Source organism: Danio rerio, chromosome 4, assembly GCF_049306965.1.
Source record: "Danio rerio strain Tuebingen ecotype United States chromosome 4, GRCz12tu, whole genome shotgun sequence".
Taxonomy (NCBI): Eukaryota; Metazoa; Chordata; class Actinopteri; order Cypriniformes; family Danionidae; genus Danio; species Danio rerio.
The window spans coordinates 27,137,316-27,161,646 of NC_133179.1; the positions used below are offsets into that span (position 1 = coordinate 27,137,316).

General features: G+C 35.6%; 1 protein-coding gene across 4 annotated transcripts; it reads right to left on the minus strand.

The window, feature by feature from the left end:
• Positions 1 to 1,922: 1,922 nt before the first annotated feature.
• On the minus strand, positions 1,923 to 24,106 carry b4galnt3a (beta-1,4-N-acetyl-galactosaminyl transferase 3a). 4 transcript variants are annotated; one of them, XR_012402123.1, is made up of 21 exons: positions 23,882 to 24,100; positions 22,968 to 23,044; positions 22,776 to 22,811; positions 18,818 to 18,907; positions 18,639 to 18,729; positions 18,440 to 18,540; positions 14,681 to 14,748; positions 14,505 to 14,580; positions 14,352 to 14,418; positions 14,098 to 14,238; positions 13,904 to 14,010; positions 12,255 to 12,355; positions 12,086 to 12,147; positions 11,772 to 11,949; positions 6,497 to 6,720; positions 6,238 to 6,344; positions 5,577 to 5,730; positions 5,415 to 5,487; positions 5,136 to 5,289; positions 3,588 to 3,714; positions 1,923 to 2,269 (listed from the first exon to the last, which is right to left on the minus strand). XR_012402123.1 is itself a non-coding variant. In XM_684908.11 (20 exons), the coding sequence occupies exons 1-20, from the start codon at positions 24,018 to 24,020 to the stop codon at positions 2,155 to 2,157; spliced, it is 2,181 nt and encodes a 726-aa protein (XP_690000.8). In that variant the 5' UTR covers positions 24,021 to 24,106; the 3' UTR covers positions 2,053 to 2,154. The 4 variants fall into 4 exon arrangements, 3 of the variants coding, with proteins under 3 accessions (XP_690000.8, XP_073803318.1, XP_073803320.1); XM_684908.11 differs by lacking the exon at positions 6,238 to 6,344 and having other exon boundaries at positions 2,053 to 2,269; positions 23,882 to 24,106; XM_073947219.1 differs by lacking the exon at positions 6,238 to 6,344 and having other exon boundaries at positions 2,054 to 2,269; positions 13,915 to 14,010; positions 23,882 to 24,005.
• Between the last annotated feature and the right edge of the window lie 225 nt (positions 24,107 to 24,331).

Here is a 24,331-nt window from a genome sequence, read left to right on the forward strand (position 1 = left end):
TTTGTTCATATTAGTTTAAATAATCAGCTGATTAATGCATTTAGGTTTACATTTAATGGGTTTATTTTGACCTGCAAAAAGATTCAGTGCTGTTTTTAAATCATTTTGCATTGTGCATATTAGATCAGCAGATCACATTTGCAACACTGGAGTAGAGAGGGAAAAAGGCTCAATAATACATTGGATAGACCCTCAATGCACTGATTTCCTCCCTTTGTGCTGCTAAGTTTTGGAAGTGTCTGTAGATACGAGCTGCGAGCTGTGTCTTAGTTATGCATTAAGACTGATTTACACTCGATGCGTTCACAGTAACTGGAACATAATTGCAGTGTTTTTGGAGGTTCACTTTGGGTACATGTTGCATGATTTTGGCTGGCGGAGCGCACATTATTTAAAAAAACTAAAACAAACAGTCAATTTGAGTTGAATATTAATCACTTTTGAAGAAATTTTGCCTGAAACAGGTATGCCTATTCAGACATTATTATGATCGGGCCATGAGTGATCTTATGTTTAACCAAAATGGCAAATAATTCTCGGCTTCAGATTGCAACAGCAGTGGAAAAGGAGGACATTTTTTTTGTTAAAAAGTTTAGAAAAACTTGAGGCATAAGTTTGTTGAAACCAAAAAGAGAAGCCATGGCAAAAGTGAAGAACCATGTGGTTGTAATAAACAATTACTGAATATGTTTTTCCACCATTCATAGGTTTTACACTAATGTATATATATATTACAATTTTGAATGAAAAAACAATTTAATAATTACAAAACTAAAAATGAATCAACACATTATATCTTTGATAACTGGAAAAGAATATTTGATCCTATCGGTTTACAATATACTGATGCCCTATTTTTCTAGGCTTTATTGGTGATAATTATCAGCAATGTTAGACCATTATTTTTAGTAAGTGTACCTTTTTATTTGCTTTTATTTGTAGAGCAACCCATGTTCTGTTGTTATTAATATTTTAATAAACTATAAAAGGTAGAACTGTCTGAGATCTAAACAAAAGCAAGTGACTCATCACAATTTAATTAAAAAAAATCTTAGTTATAAAATTCTTTATAATAATTAAAATTATTAATAAAAATAACTAGTGAAAATAGTTGTTTTACAGTTAGTTTCCTTTGACTGCCCACTGTCGTTTTAAAGAATATAACAATGGTAAAGGCGTCAAGTACAAAAGCCTTGTGATAAAATTTTCTTGAGGTACGCGCACAGTCAGTGGAGTATAAATCAGCATTCAAGCACTTCATTCATGCACTAGTTGTGCAGATGCAATGTATGCCGCTCATGTAAAATTATTCTCACAACGAGTTTCTGTTTTTACATCCTTCTGACTGAGTTTATTCTTCAGAGGGGAATACTTTTAGTGCTGTGAACAGTTTGTAAAGCCTGGCTCATTGTGGTCAAAGTAGTTGATTAAATTAATAAAATTGAAACTGACAGGAGGATTGTCATTTACAGAAAATTATTCAGCCTAATATAGGCTACTCTGAAACTGTGAATATTTCGCTGTAATTTTATTTATATTAATAATTTATTAAACAGGCCAGTTTGTGTTTTGGCACTGAAGCCTATAAACGGACCTTGCTTTGAACTTCACCTAAAATCTTGTAAATTTTGCTTATAACTGACCAACAAAAATACATTAAAATTAAGATTTTACTTAATTTTTTAGAAATTACTGTAGTCCATACGGTTAATCATTGACTAGTTGTTTTCTGCTTTGTGGTCCTCTTCAACTGGCTTTTGATACTACAACAGTCTCGCATGTGCTGACTCCAATGCTCTGTGTGTGAATCTAGAATAATTTTGATCAGGAATAAAGCGAAACTTAGATTTAAGGTTCACAGGCATAAATATGATCACATGACTGAGTGTGTGAATAATCATTCAATCATCCACAGCGAGTTTATCTTCATCTAATAGTATGTTTAATCACTAAGGAGCTATGGAGATTTTTAGTTTAAAAATGTCCCCAAAATAATTCACTACTATCTGAATGGGGCAACTTTTTTTTGCTTGTTTATAAATAGTTTTCCATAGTGCAAAAATTTTATTTTTTGTGGAAAGCAAAGTTTATATAGTTTTGGTCGCTCATAGTAGGTTGTTATGATATAGGAGAGGAAACAGAAACATCTAATCATTATTTTTCCTTTTTTTCTGAATTGCTGTTTACCCACATTCCACGTTTGGAGTGGAAATGATGGAAAAAGTTTTTCAGATGGAGTCGCTCTACCTCTAACCCATTCCCTAAGACTCTGAAAGAGAAAAATAGACAATTATGTAGATACAATAAAAATATACCATTCAAAGAGAAAATAAGATTTAAATGATCAAAAAGAATGATTTAAAACAGGTTTAACTGTTGTTTTCCCTGCACATGTCTTTTTGTGTACCAAGTTAATAGGGTCAGGTATATTTAGAACACAAATTAAAGCAATCTATCCAAGGATCACAATGAATCCCAAAAATATTAATACATAGTCATTCAAACTCTTTAAACTTTGCCTCTATTCAACCACAAAGTTTTAAAAATTTTGGCAGCAAGTTTTTAACATTTAAAATATATTTATATTTATCATAGTTTATTTTTCCTCTTTATATCTATTCTCACATTTAATCCACTATGTTAGCATTGTTCTTATGCAAGCATACACTTCTTTTTACAAGTTTTTCTAAACAATCTGGTACACTAATTGATGATTTAAAGAGCCCCAAGAGTAAAATATTCAGCTTAAAGGCTTAAATCTGAAAGTGCGCCATGTTTAAAACTATTGATTCATCTATAAAAGTATTGTTTCAGAGTGGTTTAAATGAATCGTTGGGGTAACGAATCTATAGCGTGTTGGCGTGATGTGTACCGACTTCTTTATGGATTTAAACACGTACACAAGCTTGCGATACTATGCATTTTATTGTTGCTATGGCCACCATCAGCTGTTCCTACACACGTGCGGCGGTCAAGTTTCAAAATAGTTCAGCTTTAGCTGCTGTGTGGATTAACACTAAATGTGTGTCATGGTTAAAATAAAGCAGTATGGTGGTGTTTAACTGCACTGTTTTAATGCCCTCCTGCATACGGCTCACACATATACTCTGTAGTCTGACTACTTCAAAATTGTTGATAAGCCATGGCGGGTGATTCTCTCTGTTCTGTGCTGAACGCAGTCGACCATTTGCAACAGACTCGCTCGTCGAACCAATTAGCATTAATAATTAGCAGATTAAAATTGTGCCAAGGAGGGTTTTGGGAACAAATGAATCGCTGAACAAATCCTATGAGGGTCATTGGGATAATTAGGTAAAAGAAATGCATATTATAAGACAATGAAAGTGTTTTTTGACCTTGCAGCGCATATCATCCTGTTGTTAGAGACCCCCAAAACCAAAATATCAGCTTTTTTATTGCATAATAGGGGCTCTTTAACAAGTTTACCCTCATTCTGTATTTGGCAATGCAGTTATTCAAGTTATTTCTACTCACTCTATACACAATAAAACAATATCATAAAATGACATGTGTGCACATTGAAACACTAGCATATTTTTTATTAATTTAAAAATAACAGGGTTTACCGGTCTAGTAACTCCCAGTCTTCACCTCCCCATTTGTCCTTGAATTCTACGGTGTTCATGCCACCAATTCGGTCCATGTCGGACTTGTAGATTCCCATCAGTCCATAACCAGCAATTTCCCAAAAACCTGTGGAATAGTGTAAATATTACAATTTAACCAAAACTAAACTGATAAACGTTTATGTCCCAGTAAATTGAAAAAGTAGAGTTAATGGCCAGGTCATATCTAAGATAAAATACCTGAATCATGATACAATCACCTGGAAATTTACCAAATATTTAGTCTTGTTTTATTAACAATTAATCAAAGATATTTGGCTAAAAACAAGAAAATTGCTTTAAGTTTGTTCTTTTAATCACCCACTTAAAGCCCTCCAATTTTAGTTTTTAAGCACCCTTAGGATTTTGACAACAATGACCAAAATCACATTCAACCAAATTGTTCATATAATACATTTCCTTAAAAAGGCAGGTAAGCAAATATGTGCAAAAAGAGACCAGTGAGAATTAACAATTCAAATATCTTCATTGTCTGTGATTTTGCTTGATTCTGGTTTTTTCTCTGCTGTTCAAAGCCAAAATAGACAAAGTATATATCGCAAACCCATGTTTTTAAATATTTATTTAGTTTGGTCTCTTCTGCACTTAGTATTAATGTACATTTTCATGAATCTGACAACTCGAAACACAGGTATTTTTCGAAAGAGTCTTTTCACATAATGATGAAAAGTCCTGATCCCTTGCATGAAATTACTGGTTTTATTCCTAAACTTGTTTCTGCAATTCTGTACTTTTATTTTGTTATTATTGTAAAAGTTCAGTAAAAGGATTAAGGTAAAATAAATAAATACTTTTAAATGTATTTGCACACTAAAACGTTAAAACTGTAAAAACTATGTATTAAGAATTAATTATCTGAAGTAAATAATTCTGTACTTTTATTTTGCTGTTATTGTAAAAGTTGAATGAAAGGATTAAGTTAAATAAATAAATACTTTGAAATGTGTATGCACACTAAAATGGTAAAACTAAATAAATTATATATCAATATTTAATTATAAGTATTAAATAAAGGAAATAAAATAGTTTTACTTACATTTATCTTTTGGTAAAAAATAATTGGTAACTCTATAAAAGCTGCACGCTATGAATTATTTATTATGCATTAGCAAATAAGTTAAAAACATTAACTGTACATTAATAGACATTTGTAAGCAGTTTACAACTACAGCTGCAAATGCTGATTTCTTGACTTACAAGCACATACATAATGTGTTAAATTATTGTTTTTCATACTTTGAAAATAATTATATTTTCATTGCTTAAGTATGTATTGCATTATTTATAAAGTAGGTATTTAAGAGTTGTCGGAGGATTTTATGATCATTCAAAAGAGTGAAGGATTAAAACACTATTCAAATGAACATTTATGGATTTTATTTTTCTGGCAAATACTGTAGCAATAGTTACTCTCTTTGTTAATATATGCATTATTAAGATTAGTGTATTGTAGAACAAATAATGAACTGTAAAACTAAAAATCAATACCATTTGGGGTTCTTGGAGAAGCACCACAATCCAATCTCATCACAACAGGGGCATACACCATCTTTCCCTCAACGCAGTGTTTTCGAATACTGTTTATTATTGTCACTGGGTAGTAGAGATGCAGGTCACACAGAAACAAAATACTGTGCTCATCCTGAGGAGAAAAACAAAATGAAAACACACTTTATATAATACAGCTATTCAATGACCCAAAACCACTTCTATAAATAGAAAATATGAAACGTGATAATTTTTGAGCGTTAAAATGAGGTTACTTACTTCAACAAGGTCTATTCCAGCCTGAAGTCCACCTGATCTCTCAAAATTACCCCCCATCTTCTTCAGTTTGTAACTGTGTATTTAAGGTGTGCATGTCGACAACATTAGCCATATAACTTTTTGAAAAAAAAAAAGTGCAAAAAAACAACAACTGTGTTTTACCTGGGTAATTTAGCCATTTCTAGTCGTTTCTCAATATTTATGTCAGAGCTGTTGTAATCTACAATTATTACATTAAAGTTTTTGTCCCCAGTTGCTTGGTATATTTTTTCCATTTCCCGAATAAACTGTATGATCCATCTGGCTTGATCTTTCACTGTTGGAAGGCAAATGAACATTACATTTATAATTTGTACACATGCATTAACAATAACTGATGATAAGCTTGAGCTGTCACATTCAGTTTATTAACAGTGCATTCACTTTGTACAGTTGGCAGGGCTTTTAAATTAAACATTAAAAGGTTGTATTATTACAAGATAAAAATATCAAAGATTTAGCTTAAAATACCCTACATTATTATTTTACCATGTTGTAAATCACCCATTTTTTGTGTCTAGAAGCAAAAAAACAAAGCAAAACAAAAAAAACTGCAGTTTTCCTTTCGTGTCTCTTTAGAGGGAAATAAACTGCTGCTCCCTATGTTTGCATAATGGGTATGGGCCTTGTGGTGCTCCAGTTATTAAGGCAAAAACAAAAATGAGAAAACTAGTTTGTTTTTAATTATAATTACTTTTTTTTAGCTGGGTTCACGTGAGGAATCAAGTATTTTATACAAAATTGCAAATAAATCAATGCGAACATGAGAACAGAGGCAGATTACCATTCTGCGGTGCAAACAACACAGAATATGTGATGCGTTTGCCGCGAACGTGTGGCATTTGCCTCCTCATGACTACTCTGTACCCGGAGATTTGTAAAATCTTCACCCTGGAAATAGTTTTCAGAAAGTTTCGGTTCCAGTCACAAGTCAAATAGTGCTGTTTTGAAAATACAATTTTTTTATGTGGACAGGGCCAAAGTTAAAATAAAGTTTTAAAATGCCGCACAGTTAAAAGACAAATACATATTGTTACTATTACCTGCAACAATTATGTGAACAGTAGCAGATGGATTCCAGTTGAAAGCTTTTGGACTGCAGAGAAGTGCTGGTTTTGACGAATTTTCATCTTGTGCATAAATGTAACGTGAAACAAGGACAGTTTGACCCTGTGGGTCCACAAGTTCCAGTTCCACCAGATAACGGCTGCCCAAGTCCTTGTCTTCACGCTTCACAACATTCACCACACGCAACAGGGAGTAGCCTCTGTGGAGATGAGAGAACATACGAAATACTATAATACCAAATACAAAATATATGTGGGACCACACATGTATTGTACTATCATGCTGCAACAGAAAAAAAGTGCTTATTCTGTCAATTAACTTGTTTTAAATACATTTTAGAGATGATCTTTAACCAGCTTGTAAAGACCATACAGACCTACCATACACTTTATTAGTTTCCCGTTTAACTGCTAATTTACACAAACATTTGCTGCAAAATTCGGATGGTATGGTCAGAATTTGGCAGCAATACATCAGGCTTGATATTGTCTTCTTATGATGACTGTGCAGATCACAGGTAGGAGACATCAAACAATCAATGAGACTGCCAGGATTAAACAAGACTTAAACATGACAGAGAAGCTCAGATCAAACCTGACCAATGACAGTACCCCTGCCCAGAGGAGCGACCCTGGCACTTCCAGGGAAAAAAAACTTTCAAGAAGTCCTTGATCAATGAATGGTCCAAAATACCTCCAGCCGCAACCCAGCTCTTTCCTCAGGACCAAAGTCCTCCCAATTGACCAAATATTTAAACTGACTGATATCTTGACTGTAAACACAGGAGCATTCTCAGCAAGAACAGGGTGGGAGGAGGGGGAAGGTTTGGAGGGTGTACGAATAATGGGCTTAATACATGAGACATGAAACATGGGATGCTTGTGTTGCATAGAATGGGGTAAACAAGTCGAATGGTCACAGTACAAAAATCTTGAAGATGGAAAAAGGACCTATGAATTTAGGTGCAAACTTACGAGACGGGGATTGCAGAGGGAGGTTGAAAGGTTGAGTAAGTAGAAAGCGGGACTTTCTGACAACAAACTTATCTGGAAGCTTTAAAACAATGAAGATTAGCATTGTCACATGTTCGTTCAAAGGTTTTAAGTAATGACTTGCATGCTTTCTGACAAGTGTGCCAACACCATTTAATGAAAGCTTGAATTGAGGCCACCAATGCTTCAGATTCCTGAGAGCAAAATATAGGTAGTTGGTATCCTACACAACAGTGAAATGGAGAAATTTAGACTTAAAGGTCTATTCTGTCCTGGCCCGTGCAGAGAACGTCCAAAGGGCATGTGGAGGATTTTTTAGGAAGAGCGGGGGCAGGGGCTGCTGCAGATCTGCAGAGTGGATGCGCGCATACTGATCAGCTGTGTTGTCGCGCGCATACTCAAGAGCGGTGTTGTCGCGCACCTACTGAAGGGCGGGACCGAAGGTGTGCCGCGTCGCGGGGGCACTTTTGATCATTTTGGAAGGGCACTTTCTATCAAAGACTAAAAAGGGCATGTGCACTGCACAGGTTGAGCCCTTTGTGTACACGTGCCTGATTCTGTCCATCCAAGATGCTTACACCATGACACAGAGTTGTAAGCAACCAGGGTGTGGAGTAAATGTCCCAGAATTTGGTTAACGCAATCGGCCTGCTTATTAGTCTGTGAGTGTAAACCAAATAACAGGCTGAAAACCAATCTGTCTACAGAAATCTTTCCAGAACTGAGACTCAAACAGGAGTGAAACAGGTAAACTCAAACAGCAGGATGACTGCACAGATCACAGGTGGGAGATGTCAAACATTAAATGACCAGGCAGGACTTGACAAGACTTAAACAAACTGGTAACAGTATGGCAAGAAGAACAACAGAATCTGTAATCACAATAACATGTAAGCAGGTGTTATTGTGGTGTGTAATGCAGCAGGTGTGTAATGTGCATGTGCCAGTACTGAACGTAAAAGCAAACAGTTGTAACAGAAAAAAGAACATGACAGAAATCAAACCTGACCCATGATACTAGCTCAATGCACATGAACCAGTAGGTTGGGGAATTCATTGTGTTGTACTGCAATAAATTTTTTTTTTTATTTCACAAGATTTTTTCAGGGCTTAACGTTAAGGATTTACTTGCCCTGCCATTTTTTTCTCTGATGCCAGTCAGTCTTTGCTGCTCTTTCCTTTAATAACAAACGACGGCCTTTTCCCACATTGCAGGGTAGGTTATTGTAACTATCATCAGAAAAATTATAGTAACAAACTCAGTTGTAAAATGAACTTTAACCCTTTATTCCCCATAGCCAAATCTCCATCTCTCAGTGATTATCATCCTCATGTCATGATCAGTATTGTGATCTCAGTTAGTGTTTGAATAGAAAGGCGGGTTCAGTTTTTACCCGATCTGGCACTTCACATTTGGTGATGTACTGTATTGACGTTAATGCGTCCAGGCAAAAAATCCAAACAAAGATCCAAAAAGATCCTTACCATCTTACTGTTAAAATTGAACTTCATTTGGTGGGATGTCAGGTGTTATTGTCAAGCTCTTGTTACGCATGTAAACATGGTTCACTGAAAAGGAGTGTGACACTTTGAGGATGCTGCTATGTGGCTGGTTCATGAATCAGCAGCTTGTGAAATAGCAGAACAGAGCGACATGACATCTGATGGTGCAACCACAAAGTACATCTGCACCAAGCAACAATATCTAATGATAAGCGTTCAACAGCATTCAAATTGGCCATAGAAGGCCCTAGCTGAGAGCACTATGTCCATTGGTTCTTTAGTTTTAAGTACATGTGCATTTGAGAGGTGGATTAATGGATTTGGCCAGAATAGCAGTCTCAGAGTCATCAAAAACTTTAGGAGGATTAACTGGATCATCCAACAAAATTGCACTGGTGGAGATTGAAATGTTTTATCTCACAGAACCCAATGGACCACTCAAAAATTTTTTTCTTGGTGCAACCTTCAGCCTTTCATTTTAAATGATCTACATTTACATTTACATTTAGTCATTTAGCAGACGCTTTTATCCAAAGCGACTTACAAATGAGGACAAGGAAGCAATTTACACAACTAAGAGCAACAATGAATAAGTACTAAAGGCAAGTTTCAGGTCTGTAAAGTCTAAGAAGGGAAGTGTTAGTAGTGTTTTTTTTTTTTTTTTTTGTACAGTTAGTGTGATATTCAAATAGGCAATTGCAGATTAAGAAGTGAAGTGGAGACTAAATAGTTGAGTTTTTAGTCGTTTCTTGAAAATAGCGAGTGACTCTGCTGTTCTGATGCAGTTAGGGAGTTCATTCCACCAACTGGGCAGATTGAGCGTGAGCGTTCGCGAAAGTGATTTTTTCCCTCTTTGGGATGGAACCACGAGGCGACGTTCATTCACAGAACGCAAGTTTCTGGAGGGCACATAGATCTGCAGAAGTGAGTGCAGATAAGAAGGTGCTAGGCCAGAAGTCACTTTGTAGGCAAACATCAGAGTTTTGAATTTGATGCGAGCAGCAACTGGCAGCCAGTGCAAACGGACTAGCAGCGGAGTGACATGTGCTCGTTTAGGTTCATTGAAGACAACTCGTGCTGCTGCATTCTGGAGCAGTTGAAGAGGCTTGATAGAGTTAGCTGGAAGCCCAGCTAGTAGAGAGTTGCAGTAATCCAGTTTGGAGAGAACAAGAGCTTGAACAAGGAGTTGAGCTGCATGTTCAGATAAGAAGGGTCGGATCTTTCTGATGTTATAGAGTGCAAATCTGCACGATCGAGCAGTTCTAGAAATGTGGTCAGAGAAGTTTAGTTGGTCATCAATCGTTACTCCAAGGCTTTTCACCATTTTGGATGCAGTAATGGTTGCCCCATCCATCTGGATTGAAAAGTTATGGTGTAGAGTCGGGTTGGCAGAAACTACAAGCATTTCCGTTTTTGCGAGGTTCAGCTGAAGATGATGATCTTTCATCCAGTGTGAAATATCCAACAGGCAGGCTGAGATACGAGCTGGAACCGAGGGATCATCTGGATGAAAAGAGAGGTATAGCTGGGTATCATCAGCATAGCAGTGGTAGGAGAATCCATGTCTCTGGATGACTGGTCCTAGAGATGATGTGTAGATGGAGAAGAGAAGTGGCCCAAGAACAGAGCCTTGAGGTACCCCAGTGTTTAGATGCTGTAGGTTGGACACCTCTCCCCTCCAAGACACCCTGAATGACCTGTCAGAGAGGTAAGATCTGAACCATTGTATAACAGTGCCCGCAACGCCCAGTGACTCAAGCGTAGATAGCAGGATCTGGTGGTTGACAGTGTCAAAAGCAGCTGACAAGTCCAGCAAAATGAGGACTGATGATTTAGAGTCTGCTTTAGCCAGTCTGAGATCCTCCACGACCGAGAGCAGGGCAGTCTCAGTTGAGTGGCCTTTCTTAAAGCCGGATTGCTTGTTGTCCATGAGATTGTCCATGATTGTCCATGAGATTACACCACTGGCAAACATTGTCTTAGAGACTCACAGGTGCCCTAACACAGAATCCCAGCTTCGGAAGAAGCAACAGGGAAATGGATTAGATTTACATATGAAGACTATATTCCAGAAAAAGTGAGCAAAAACTTGTGGCTCTTATTTTGTAATTATGAATAAATCATACCTGGAAATCGTATTATTTTGATGTATTCCACTGTTATTTGTTTATTTATTATCAAATATGTCATTTTCACACAGTGTGGGGCTGTTATATATAATGATATATTTTTTTTCATTATTCAGGTACTGGAAGCACAACTATATCCTCAGTTCATTAGTAGAGCCTCCAAGACCTGAAAAGGGTGTGTCAAGTAAAAGTGTGATACAAAGTAAAAGGTGTTAGCAGGCATCCAAAAAATGTAGTTGGCAACGACTGCTCTAGATGGTACTTTTACTTGAGTATGGCCTTTCAGTACTCTCTCTCACCACTGGTGGTTGCCAGACCAATGATTACAATCAACTTGTTTCTTTACCACTCACTCAGAAGATCCCAAAATTACTTTAAAAGATTGGTGACCACTGGTCTAAAGTTACATCTAAATTACAATCTCTTTATATAAACACAGAAAAACATAATGTACCATTATTAGTCAGTTTTGCTATATTTTTACAAAAAAATGGTAAGACAGGGTAGAGTCCATAGTTTTCTCAAAAACAGGCGTATGTAAAGAATATAATATTTAATATTAAAATATTTAATCCGATGCAACTTTTAAGAAAAAAGAGCTGAAAAAGAAGCTTAAACAATCTTACTGTGTGTCTTCTCTTGAATGCAGTGCTTTAAGAAAGGCTGTAACAATGGGCAGTGCTTGGCTTTGGGACATCACAATGTTTCCAGAGGTTCTGCAGGAATTTGCCACTATGGTAGTTTGCTTGGAAGCAGCATTGAGGGGATTCACATCATAGACGCGGTGCCAGAAAGGACCTTCACCTAGTTTGGGTTTGTAGAATATTTCAGAGCTACAAACAAACAAACAAACAAACAAACAAACAAACAAACAAACAAACAAACAAACAAACAAACAAACATTTAAAAAAAACAATTAATGTTACAATTATTGTTTTACCTTTATATGTATTTTGTACATCAGGGTCTTCAACCTCAGTCAGATAACCCTCAAGTCCTTTACTAAAATGGTAAAAAAAATGTTTTGCAATTAACAAAATTAGTTTAAATTATGTGAAAAAGTGAAACTTGTGCATTTGATATTTTACAGCAAATTACTGCATTCATACTCTGCCAGAAATGACGGATCTTGTCTGTAGAAGCACATTCCATCATTTTGATCATTAGTTTGCCGTGTGTAGTCATTTGGATAGACTGAAGAAAACTGAACCTACAAGAAAAAGAATGATGTATAGTATGTATAATATTTAGCAATTTTATTGCAACTAAGTAATTTGATATTTTGGTGACACTTTACAGTTCATTAATCTAAGTCAAAGATCATTTTCAATTATTATTATTATTATTGTTAAATAATGTTAGTTCATAATGTATTACCTGATGTTTAATTGTAAAATGTTTGAAGTGTGTTTATAAATTACTTGTATAGTGCACATAGGCATTAAAAAACTATATATCAATAAAATATTATTTACAAGTTGTTACCCTGTTTTACTGTAACTTATTAAATTAAAATAAACATATTTAAACAAAAGCTTGCTGTTTTAATTTAGTTTAACAGAAGTTACATTATTTGCAAAGAACATTTTGAACTTAAAAATTAAAGGTAGTCTTTTAAAGATATTATTAATGTTAGGAAATATTATGTGTTTATACATTTTTGTTGCTTCAATTCAATTTGTATTTTTTTTTCTCAGTAAGCAGAACATTTTTTGGTTAAAGGATATTTTTTGGAAAGTGTTATCGAAATTTGCCGTTATATTCAACAACTCAATTAAATACAAACTAGATGTGTTCCAGATGTGTGTGATTTTTTCCAGTCCTGTTCCCACCTTCTCTTGCTGGGCTTTATTCTGCTCCCAACCTCTCCCACTATTTATTCACTCTTTATTCACCCGCTTCCCAACCCGATTGCTCCTGTTAAATTTAAATCTTGTTTTTTTTACAATTAAATTTACAACACATTTAAATCCACTACTGAAAGAGAGGGCTAACAATAAAATAGGTTTTTAGAAAAACTATTTGTAATTTTTATTTGTCAACAATATGGTTTAATATCCATTCTCTGTCACCTCAAAAAGAAAACTTACAATAAGAAAAACATTAATACGGCAAAATTTAAGGTTTAAAATCATTCAAGGATGCACATGCACACTTTGCTTTCTCATATATATTCTGCTACTTCACTCATTGACAACCTGACTGTTCTGTCTGAGCACTATTATGCATATGCTGTAAGCACAGCCCTACAAGTAAACCGCATGAAGCAGAAGGCCCTGGTTTATCCGTGCTGTGTGCTTATACAGTAATGACACGCCTCCTCTGGTGTGAAGCTAACTTAAGTAAAAATCCAATTTCAAGCACAGTTATGCTTTCCAAGCGCAATAGCCACCAATCAAATAATAGACTATAATGTTCCCAAGAACCTTTCAGGAAAGCAAGGTTCTCGGTAACATGATAGTCTATTGTTTGATTGGTGGCTATTGCGCTTTATTTGGAAAATTAATGCCATGTCATAAGAAACTTTGTCGGGCCCTGCGGGAATGCAGACCTCTCAAACGAGGGTTAATATGATTTATTCTGCTATTTACCAATTGTTAACATTAGCATGCCATCATTACCTTTCATGTTAGCATGCTAAGATTAGCGATTTCTATGTGGTTAAATAAATCATTGTTTGCTAAGCAGTTTGCTACCAAATACTCAGCAAAAATTATTGTAAAGGGTTTAAGTGCAGAGAATAAAATGCTTAACTCACTAAATATACACCTTGATATCTACCAATGTGTTCTTTGAGTACATAGCTTGGTTTGTAATCACATTCAGGAAACAAGTCCTTCAGGAATGATTCTTCTAGCATTTTGTCTGGTTAAATAGAAAGAGAACAAATACAATTAAGTTGAGGCAAATGTATACTTAAAAAAATCTATTAAAAATGAAGATAATGCTCACATTTGTAGATGTGATCTCTTGGGTCTTCTCTGATTATTTCTCTTTGATGAAGTGACAAGGGATTTGGCTCAAGAAACCTATCATAGCTTGCTTTCGTTTGAGGTACATGCTCAATATCTCCCATTAGTAGAGAAGATTCATCTGACAAAAACAAAATATATTATTAATTCAATAGCAATGCAATAGCATGAACAATTGAATACCATGACCACACTCATTGAGCTCAAACTTTAAACTTCAAACTTTAAACATACCTTTATATAATGATAAATACTCTGAGGTTATCACAGAAAAAGTGCTATTGCCTTGGTTTAAACTCCACTGCAGAAGAAAAACAGAATCTGGGATAAACAAAATATACCATGTCAAGCTTTGCTGTCTTTAAAACACATAAATACAGTGCATACCGCTATTTCCAGATGATCCATTCCTGTATTCTGTTTTAAAAGAACTTCAAAAAAATATTTCCTGTCCTTCACTAACCTATGAAACAGAAAGAAACTTTAAATTATGTCATGTGTGAGGTTCTACAGTGTTTTGAATGAGAGCACGTTTTTGAGAGAAAAACTAAAATTTCCCTTACAAAACAGGTTTGGATATTTGGGTAGCAAATTTCCAATACTCGCCAGGAGCAGTCCATTCATTTCCTGTCTGAATCAGAACACAAGTATGCCACATAAATAATCAGTTGAAGCAAATATTTAAGTTTCATTGTTTGCTTTAAAAAAACTTCTAAAGAGTACTAAATGTTTATATACAGTGTTCGAAAATGTAAACAAAATGTTATAGAAAATTGTATTATATTTAAAAATAAATATTTTTAAATAGTTTTTATTATCATATTTCAAATAGAATGGAAACATTACATATTCAATTCTAAATCGAAGTATTAAAATATTTTAGGAATTCTGTGTATTTTTACAGGAGGCATATAAAATAAATTTTAAGCTGTTAAAAGTTTCAATATACTCATAATACCAACAAACTAAAGGTTTAGATTTTAATAATTTCGTTGAAAACTATGTTGCATCATGTTAAAAAAAAAAAAAAACTTCTACCCCCCAGAAACAGGTATTTTAGCCATAACAAACAAACTATGCCCCATTATTCCTGTGAATTTTGGGTTTTACTGCAGAAACTGCTCTTTTAATGTCAGTTTTCAGTTGGGTTGAGTTCAGCGGACTGAACTGTTTATATAAAGTCCTTTTTACCTAACACCAAGATGTTGTTCATGTACTTATGTTAATTGGTGGTTGGCCTTTAGGCCTAATTATCATAGTTGGTCTAGTTCAAAATTCATCTGCTAGAGTACTTTCTAAAATATATTAAAAAATGATCTTATTAGTCTGATTCTGTTAGCATTGCACTGGCTCCCTATTGAACATTGATTACTTTCGTAAGTCTTATGGTGGCACGGCAGCTCACTGGCTAGCACTGTCGCCTTACAGCAAGAAGGTCACTGGTTTTAGTCCTGGCTGGGCCAGTTGTCATTTCTGTGTGGAGTTTGCATGTTCTTCCCGTGTTTGCATGGGTTTCCTCAAGGTGCTCCAGGTGCTTATACCAAGGTTTACATAATCAAAACAAATGGTTGTTTTGGCCATTGTTTAGTCAAGAACACAAGACTAATTCCTGCAAAGACCCCAGTGACATAAATCTCTGTAGATCCCTACGGCTAATTTGAACAACCTTCTGGTAACCTGTACAAAAGGGGATAATCATTTATCTGTCTTCAGGCATCTTAGACTGTAGCTCTGCCGTTTGTTTGGCCAGAGGAGAATTGGTCAACCTAGAACCGGGTTTCTTCCAGGATTTGTTCCCAACTTCTGTCATTTGGTGGACTTTTGGTTCCTTGCCTCTGGTATGGTTAATTCAGGTCTTGAACTCGCTCTTCAGCCCTTTATCCTTTAACATTGACATTTGTACTAAGTTTAACTGAATTAAACTGAACCAAACTTCAACAGTGACTAATTCTATGTATTACATTGAACTTGGAAACATTTGACATACTATCAATAAACATCAGACTTTATTTTCACTAGTCCATGTTTCTCTTTGAGCCAGGAAATGCATTCCTGGCAAGTTTTAACCAATTTGGCTTATTCTGTTTTTTTTTTTTACTTTCTTATTAGCATTGCTGTAATGATCTGGTTTGAGATGCCAACTGCATTTGCGGAGTAATGGTGCAGAATCTAATTGCCTCCTAGTGGCCTGAAGGACATAAAAGTGGGTGAGACCTTACAAGTGGTGTTTTGTTGGGGCTTCTTGTCAAATATCTTCCAGCTGTTACAGTATGTACAGTTCCTCCATTCCCATTCCTCCTTGTTTTTATTCATGTTTTAGTTATTGTTGCCACTTTATGGCATTTTAGATACTTTTAAATGAGCATCCTATACTTTATTGCACATCTTTATATATTTTTCCTTCACAAATCAACTTTTTACATCAATTATGTTGGTCTTTTGAAATGTATGGAATGACCCATTTCATGTTAAAATTTTAAAATAAATATAAATAATAAAAATCTAATACATTGATTCAGTTAAATTCATCTTTATTACTATAGTGCTTGTACAATATAGATTGTGTCAAAGCAGCTTGGCTTAACATAGAAGATTATAGTAAATTATAATCAGTGGCAGTCCAGTTTTCAGAGTTTAAGTTCAGTTTAGTTCATTTCAGTGTGTTTTAATTTTCACTGCTGAGAGTTCAAACACTGAAGAGCAAATCCATCGATGCACAGCTCCACAAGTCCCTAACCATACATGTCAGTGGCGACAATGGCTAGGAACAAACTTCACCAATTTGCATGATGACCTTCCTCTTTAATAAAAGGACCCTTAACGACCCTGGTTCTTTTTCACAGAATAAACTAATTCTCTAATACTCTACACACTCCTAATATTTTGAACACATGCCTATTAATGGATTAGCCAATAACATGTAAATAAAACAAATGAACTGCACACATGGCACAACAGGTGGATTTGTTGTTTTTCTATGGCATTACTATATTTACAAGTAAATGATTTGCAATGCAAAAAAAATTACTGTTGCTAATAACATTGGAAGCCTTTATTGCTATTTAACCATTTTTAACTGCATATAAGAAAGATTGAAGAAGACAACCATTTGGTATTTCTATATAATTTATAATTTTCAAGTTTAAAATGTATTTTAGTTATTTTTAATTTTGTCATAATTGTATGTATTTTGTAAGGAATTAATGAAAATGAATCAAATTTAATTTCATAATTAAGAATTATGTATCTCTTAGTATTTGTCATGCCTTTTTATTTTTTTAGCTCATTATTTAATTTGCCACAATATAGTAGTTGGATTTAGGTATTGAGTTTTTTTACCTTCACTTTTTATAATAATAATAATAATAATAATAATAATAATAATAATAATAGTTCCTTACATTTCTAAAGCACTTTTCTGGACTCTCAAATTACTTTACACATTGGGGGATGTCCTGATCCACCATCAGTGTGCAGTATCAAACCTGGATGATGCAACACCAGACTGCACACCACACACCAGCTGGTGAAGAGGAGACCTTGGATGGTTAGGAGGCCATGATGGATAGAGGCCAGTGGACAAATTTAGCTAGGATGCCATGGTTAAACCTCTATTCTTTTTCGAGGAGTTTTAATGATGTCAGGACCTCGGTTTAACTTCTCATCCGTTAAGATCCGCTCACCCAGTCAGTGAGCAGTTTAGAGTACCCGTCACTTTACTGGGGCATTAGGACCCATACAGACCACAGGTTGGGCGCCCCCTGCTGGTCTCACTAACACCACTTCTGGCAGCAACCTAGCTTTCCCATGTGGTCTCCCATTCAAGTACTGATCAGGCACAGTCCTGCTTAGCTTCAGTGGGCAACCACGTGAGAGTTGCAGAGAGCTAGCTGCTGCTGGATTTTACATGTTCCTTGCCACTGTAACCTTTGGCTTGCTTGTTTCAGCACTTGTGGAGCTGTGCATCGATGGATATAAAGATGAATTTAGTTGAATTGGGTAAGATTAGGAATGTAAAGTAAGGTCATAATTTATAAGTGCTAATAAACAATTCATATTTTAAGGTAATAAGCTAGTAGTAAATGCTGTGAATCGTTACGTAAACTAAAGTGTTAAGAATTATTTTTTATCTAATAATTGACATTATGTCCTAATTTAGGTGTTTTTGGCGAAAATCGTGTGTTTTAATCATTATAAATAATTCAAATTTAACAAACCATAATTTTTTCCAATGTGGTTGCAAATTGCAACATTTATTCATGCATTTTTCATTGTAAACAAACTGTTGAATCCCTAGCAAACAAATTGACAGCAGACATTACCTCACCAACATAAGCAAGGAGTTGAAGTTTTTTTGGACTTTTGTTTAAACTGAGCCAGAACTCTGAGTTATCATCAGAGGCAACAGCAAAAATATATTCATCTGGTAATAAAACAACATCAATGGATTTGTTAATTCAATAATAATATATTATTAAACTCAGCATACAATAAAACTTTTTTTCGTCAATCTGGACCTACTGGTTTCTGCAGGATGAAGGAAGCCAAAGATTCTCAACCCATAACTGTTTCCTTGAGGTGACACAGCAAGTCTGCTCACTGAAGTTCGCACCTTTAAAGGGAAACATTACATTATAATGCATGATGTACTGAGAATGATTTTTCTTAAGAATTTACAATTTATTGTGTATAGAACTAACATTGGGGAACAAAGGATAGAGAAGGTTGTTCCTTAGTTGGTCAAGAGATCCACCACAACAATCTTCAAAAACATGCATGTTCACCCGACCCTGAAATGAAGATAATTAAAAATCAGTTTGATGTTATAAATAATTTTTTCTTGTCTTTTTCTCCAATGATCTTTAAATTCTTCACATATTATTTCTGCCACAGTCATGACAAATATAAGTTTTTGTTGTGAATCTTTAGTTAACATGAGTAACATTTAACATATAAATAAAAAGCATTTAATTAATCAATCAACAATTTGATATCATGTTTTTAGCATGTCACTTAAAATTAAAATTATGTTAATAATTACTCAACCTCATGTTGTTCCAAAGCCCCGATACCCTCATTTATCTTCAATACACAAATTTAGAAATTTTGAGTGAAATCTAAGAGCCCTCTCATCTTCCTAAGGTTCAAAAAGGTACCAAAAAACATTCTCAAAACCAACCATATGCAATCAGTGGTTCAAACGGAATAGTGTGAAGCTATGAGAATACTTTTGTTTGCACATAAAACAAAAATATTGGGTTTATTCAACAGTTTCTTTTCTTAATTGCCAGTATATTGCATGCATCCGCAAGCACTGTGCAGTGATATATACCCCAGGATGTCTGTGCATAAATCCTTCTGTTTTAATGAAAGATCAGGGGCATTCTAGATAATATAACATAGGCGTTGCACACTCTATACTGGCACTGAAGAGAAGAAAAATTTTGCTCAAAGCTTAACAATGTTCCCATTGAATCTCTGTAGACATTGTTTGTTTAAAGGATTGTTTTGGCACTTTTATGGACTTGTTTTTCAACTTGTCGGAGAACCTCTATGGAGAATAAGGGAGCTCTCAGCTCTCAGAACTAAAATATTGTCATTTGTATTTGGATGATGAATGAAGGACTTGTAGGGTTTAACATGAGGGTGAGAAATTAATAACTTAATTTTCATTTTTGGATGAACCAACACTTCAGTTGTTTTTAGAATTAATAAGATTTAATATTACTAATACTAATGATATATTAATAATAACATTTAAAATTTGTATATAAACATTCCCTCTGAAGCCTCTTATTCAGGGATCACCAAAGTTGTTCCTAGAGGGCCAGTGTCCTGCAGATTTTAGCTCTAACCCAAATCAAACACACCTAAACAAGCTAATGAAGATTTTACTAGATATACTTGAAACAAGTATAGGAGCTAAACCCTGCAAGGACACCGACCCACCAGGACCGAGATTGAAAAACTGTGATATATTACTTCTTGCTAACAATGGGTTGTTCTTTAATCAGTTTTCAATTATAAACAAATGTTTGAAATGACCCATGAACAGGTTGTCAGGAAGATTTTCTTTATTTTTGTTCTGTAGGGAAATTTCATCAAGTTTCAAGTTTTTCTGTTCATTTTTCACATGACAGCCATATTTAAAACTTTTTTATTTTAGTAAGTAATTTGACAGTGACTATTGAAAAAATCATACATATTAGTATTAGACATTCGTGGGAATTAGTCACTTGCACTAGATCTGGGATTGCAAAGCAGGGTGAATCCGTCTTCAGCTATTACGCTCCTTGCTTCTGGAATCAGCTTCCAGAAATTATCAAATGTACTCCAACATTAGGTACATTCAAATCAACACAGAAAACACATCTGTTTAGATGTGCCTTTACTGAATGAGCACTGTGCTACATCGAACAGATCACACTATTTTGTCTTTCCTTTCTTTTCAATCTTTTAGAACCTGTTTTAACATATTTTAATCTGTTTTTAATCACTCTTATTATTTCTCATTATTTGTTTTTATTTTCTTAAAGTTGTCTCATTTATTCCTGTTTAGATAAAGCACTTTGGATTGCCACTGTGTATGAAATGTGCTATATAAATAATCTTGCCTCGCCTTGCTTTGAGTCTTTCCCGCTATCTGACCTGGTGACCCAACTGTAACTTTTTAAACTTGCTGCATATGTCGGGCCATGGACATTTTAAAGACACATTTCACTGTCATTCTTTCTACTGGTCTTATGAGCCTGCTGATAGATACCTTTAGCCATTGCACTCAACTGCTCTTTTACACTCGACTGCTCTTTCGGTGTCGCTGAACAGGCCAGCTTGGGGTATGGGTGCATTAAGAAAGTGAATTTTGTCACAATCATGCATATCAGCCAGGTTTAGCCAGAGGTGACGTTCCTGGACCACTAGTGGGGCCATCGTCCTTCCCAGGGCACGTGCAGCTGACCTTGTGGTATGCAGAGCATAGTCGGATGCGGTGCAGAGCTCATGCATCAGGCCTGGTTTGGAATCACTCTTGTGCAGCTGGGTCAATGCTTGCACCTGGTAGCGCTGATGCTTGGCCATTGCGTTCAGGGCAGAAGCAGCATGGCCCTTAGCAGTGTAGGCTCTGGCCACGAGGGATGCAGACAGCTTACATGCCTTGCACGGAAAACAAGGCTGACTGCGCCAAGAAGAGGCACAAATTGGGCATAGAGGCACAGGACATAGATTGATCTCAAAGGCATGCTCAACCTCTGGAATTGTCTCATATCCCATTGTTGCTTCAATGTCAAGGGTGGTAAGAGTGGAAGTGCACGCAAATCGGGCAGAGAGTGCCCTCCAAGCTCACTGTGCACTTTCGGGAAGAAGGGAACAGGAGGCTTAGAAGCACTCCATGTAGCACCCATCTAGTCAATCCGGCCGTGGGGCTGGAGGGTGAACTATTTTTACACCCACATCCAAAGCAGTCCGGGAAAGCACAGCCATCATATCTGCCTCTAGATCCAACACCTCCAAGGTGGCGAGCAGGTCCAGATCCTCATAAGAAAATGACAGCCTACCCTCCAATGCAGCAATGGACATCTGGTCCTTGGTGTCCTCGAGTGAGAGAGCGACCATATGGTATGATGGAGTGCTTCTCTCACTCAAAGCTTGGATGGAGCATGCTGAGGAGTGGGAAGTCCGCGAACCAGAGGGCGGCGAATTGACCCCCACTGTACCCCTCAGATCTGCTCGAGTGCCAACCGACTTGCGGGGGACAACATGGGTGGTTTGCAATTTTGCAAGAGCGAGCCATGATCTTAGCTGCACAACAGACATGCCATCACAGTGATGGCATGCACTGCTCCCGAGCACCGCATTAACATGCTCGACCCCCAGACATGCAACTTAGTGCTCGTGCCCATGATCTATGGACAGGGAACCACCACATCCAGAAATTCACGGTCGAAATGACATCCTTAAAAAGATGCGTTGCACGACCGTGTTGCTCTTTTTATAAACTTGCTCTGATACAAACCGCTCTAGGAGAACTGGGCCAGAGAATACCCAAAGACAGGAGAATGGACCCAGCTCCACTGTGTTGTCACACTCTCTGAGACCGGCAGAAAACAGCCTGTAGATCGCTGGTAGCTTCTCTCATTCACTTTCTCTCTTGAAGGAAGTTGGAGATGAAAGCACCAAAGACTCTCTGTACCGTAAGGCATCTTTATACACAGCTGATTGTGATTGCTGCCAACTGCGTATGCTGACGCCGCCAACTCATTGGCATTTCATTGGCCCGTTTTATTACTCCTTCAAATGATTGGCTTTCTGGCAAAATCCCCATAGTGGAAGTTTTTCACGTAGTATTGGAGTTCCCCTCCTGCTGGGGAACTCAAGTGATTGGCATCGTTGATGGTAAAAGAGTCTGGCATTACTGTGACATTGTAAATTACAATAGAGAAGCTTTAACAACCCTAGAACCTATAATAAAGTTTAATAGTGAAATATAAATTTATTGGTAGTGAAATGTAAGTTTTAACTACGAAAAGGTTGACAATATATATATTTTTTTCATATAATTTGTTATACAAGTACAGTATGTGTCCAAACTTCTCTTTATATTAATGAAAGATTAAGAATAATCTCTCAAATTTAAGACATAAGTGAATTTTATATACAAACCTGATATGTTTTGTCTGCCAGTTCATCATCTTCATCCTTTTTTATAGGAAAGCCACAGAAAGAAGAAATTACTTATTTATTTTATCAATGGGACAATTGTTTTTTCTTGTTCTTTTTTTTTTACACAGATATTTTGTTTAGGTGTTGTACATGAATTGTAAAGTTGACAAACCTACAATTTAATGATGTTACCTCTGTCTCCTGTGTCTCATTGTCTGCAGCTGATTCTCTCTTCCTTATATCTTTGCTTAAATCCGTTGTTACTGGCACTTGACAAGGAAACGTATACAAAGCAGAAGAATACAAATACATAAACATTTGAATGGTCATTGCAGTTCCCCATTTAAGGTTTAAGCAATAAAAACAAGTAAATGGATGGAAGGGTTTGGCTTTTAAATTTGATTTGTTTTAATTTTGCATGCACTTCTAAATTACCATACAAATTTTAACTAAATAATTTATACAGATGAATAATGTTGATGATGGTACATTTAAATACTTTTGACTCACCCAAGAGTAATACATTTTCCTCATCAAAAGCTGTTCTTAATCTTATCTTATTTTTTGTTTTACTTTTTAACCTCAAAGGACACTTGCACAATATTTTTATCAGTTTGTACTAAACTCCTAGTTCATAAACGATTTGGTAGAGCAAAAAGAAAATAAAATCCAAATATTTAAGCTCAGATATTGAAGTTAATAAAAAAATGTTTTCTAATCTTCCAGTTGTTTTATCATTTGTGTGATATATTCACAGAGACTGCTATTCTTAACCTTTCTGTTTAAAAAAAAAAAACTTTTTTATTAATACTATTATTATTGTTATTTTTGCCCATGTAATATCTATAATTTACTTCGTGAGTTATAAGAATAAAATATGGCATATATACCTATAATATCTTACATCATTGTATTATGTCTCATATAAAATTTTAGACATTTTTAGACACATTAACACATTGAACAAATTCCTCGTTTCTTGCTTGCAATAATCTGGCATCCTGAACTGAATGATGTAATTTCATTCCACATCACAACGACTTTTTAAAACGTGAAGAAACATGAAACAGCGGTTAACATCAGCTATAAAGAGAAATGTAACTTACCAGCAGGTAATATTTTGTCTCTGGAGTACACATAATATGATCCCAAATATATGAATATATAAAAAAGTATGCATATGATAAGCAAATAAAAAAAGTAAACCATCAACCTGCGCTGGTTTAATGTTCTCAATGCCAACATTTTGCTGGACACTGAGGAACAAAATGATGTACAGAAGGCATGTCGTGTTTTACACCGCTTCTACGGAAAACCGGATAAACGAGATAGGAGTTTGTATGACAAAGATTAGTTGAATGTCCTGTTGGACGTACTACTATATTCAAAATAAACATGTAAATTTCTGCCGAGACCTGTGTCTGCGTAGGTAGAAATACTATGTTGATAAAACCAGGGTAAAATAAACGTAAAAGGTCAAAATGTTTTATAAATGCTGAATGATTTAGGGTGAGGATCACATGATTATGTTGAGCTCTTCTGAATTTTAAGTATTC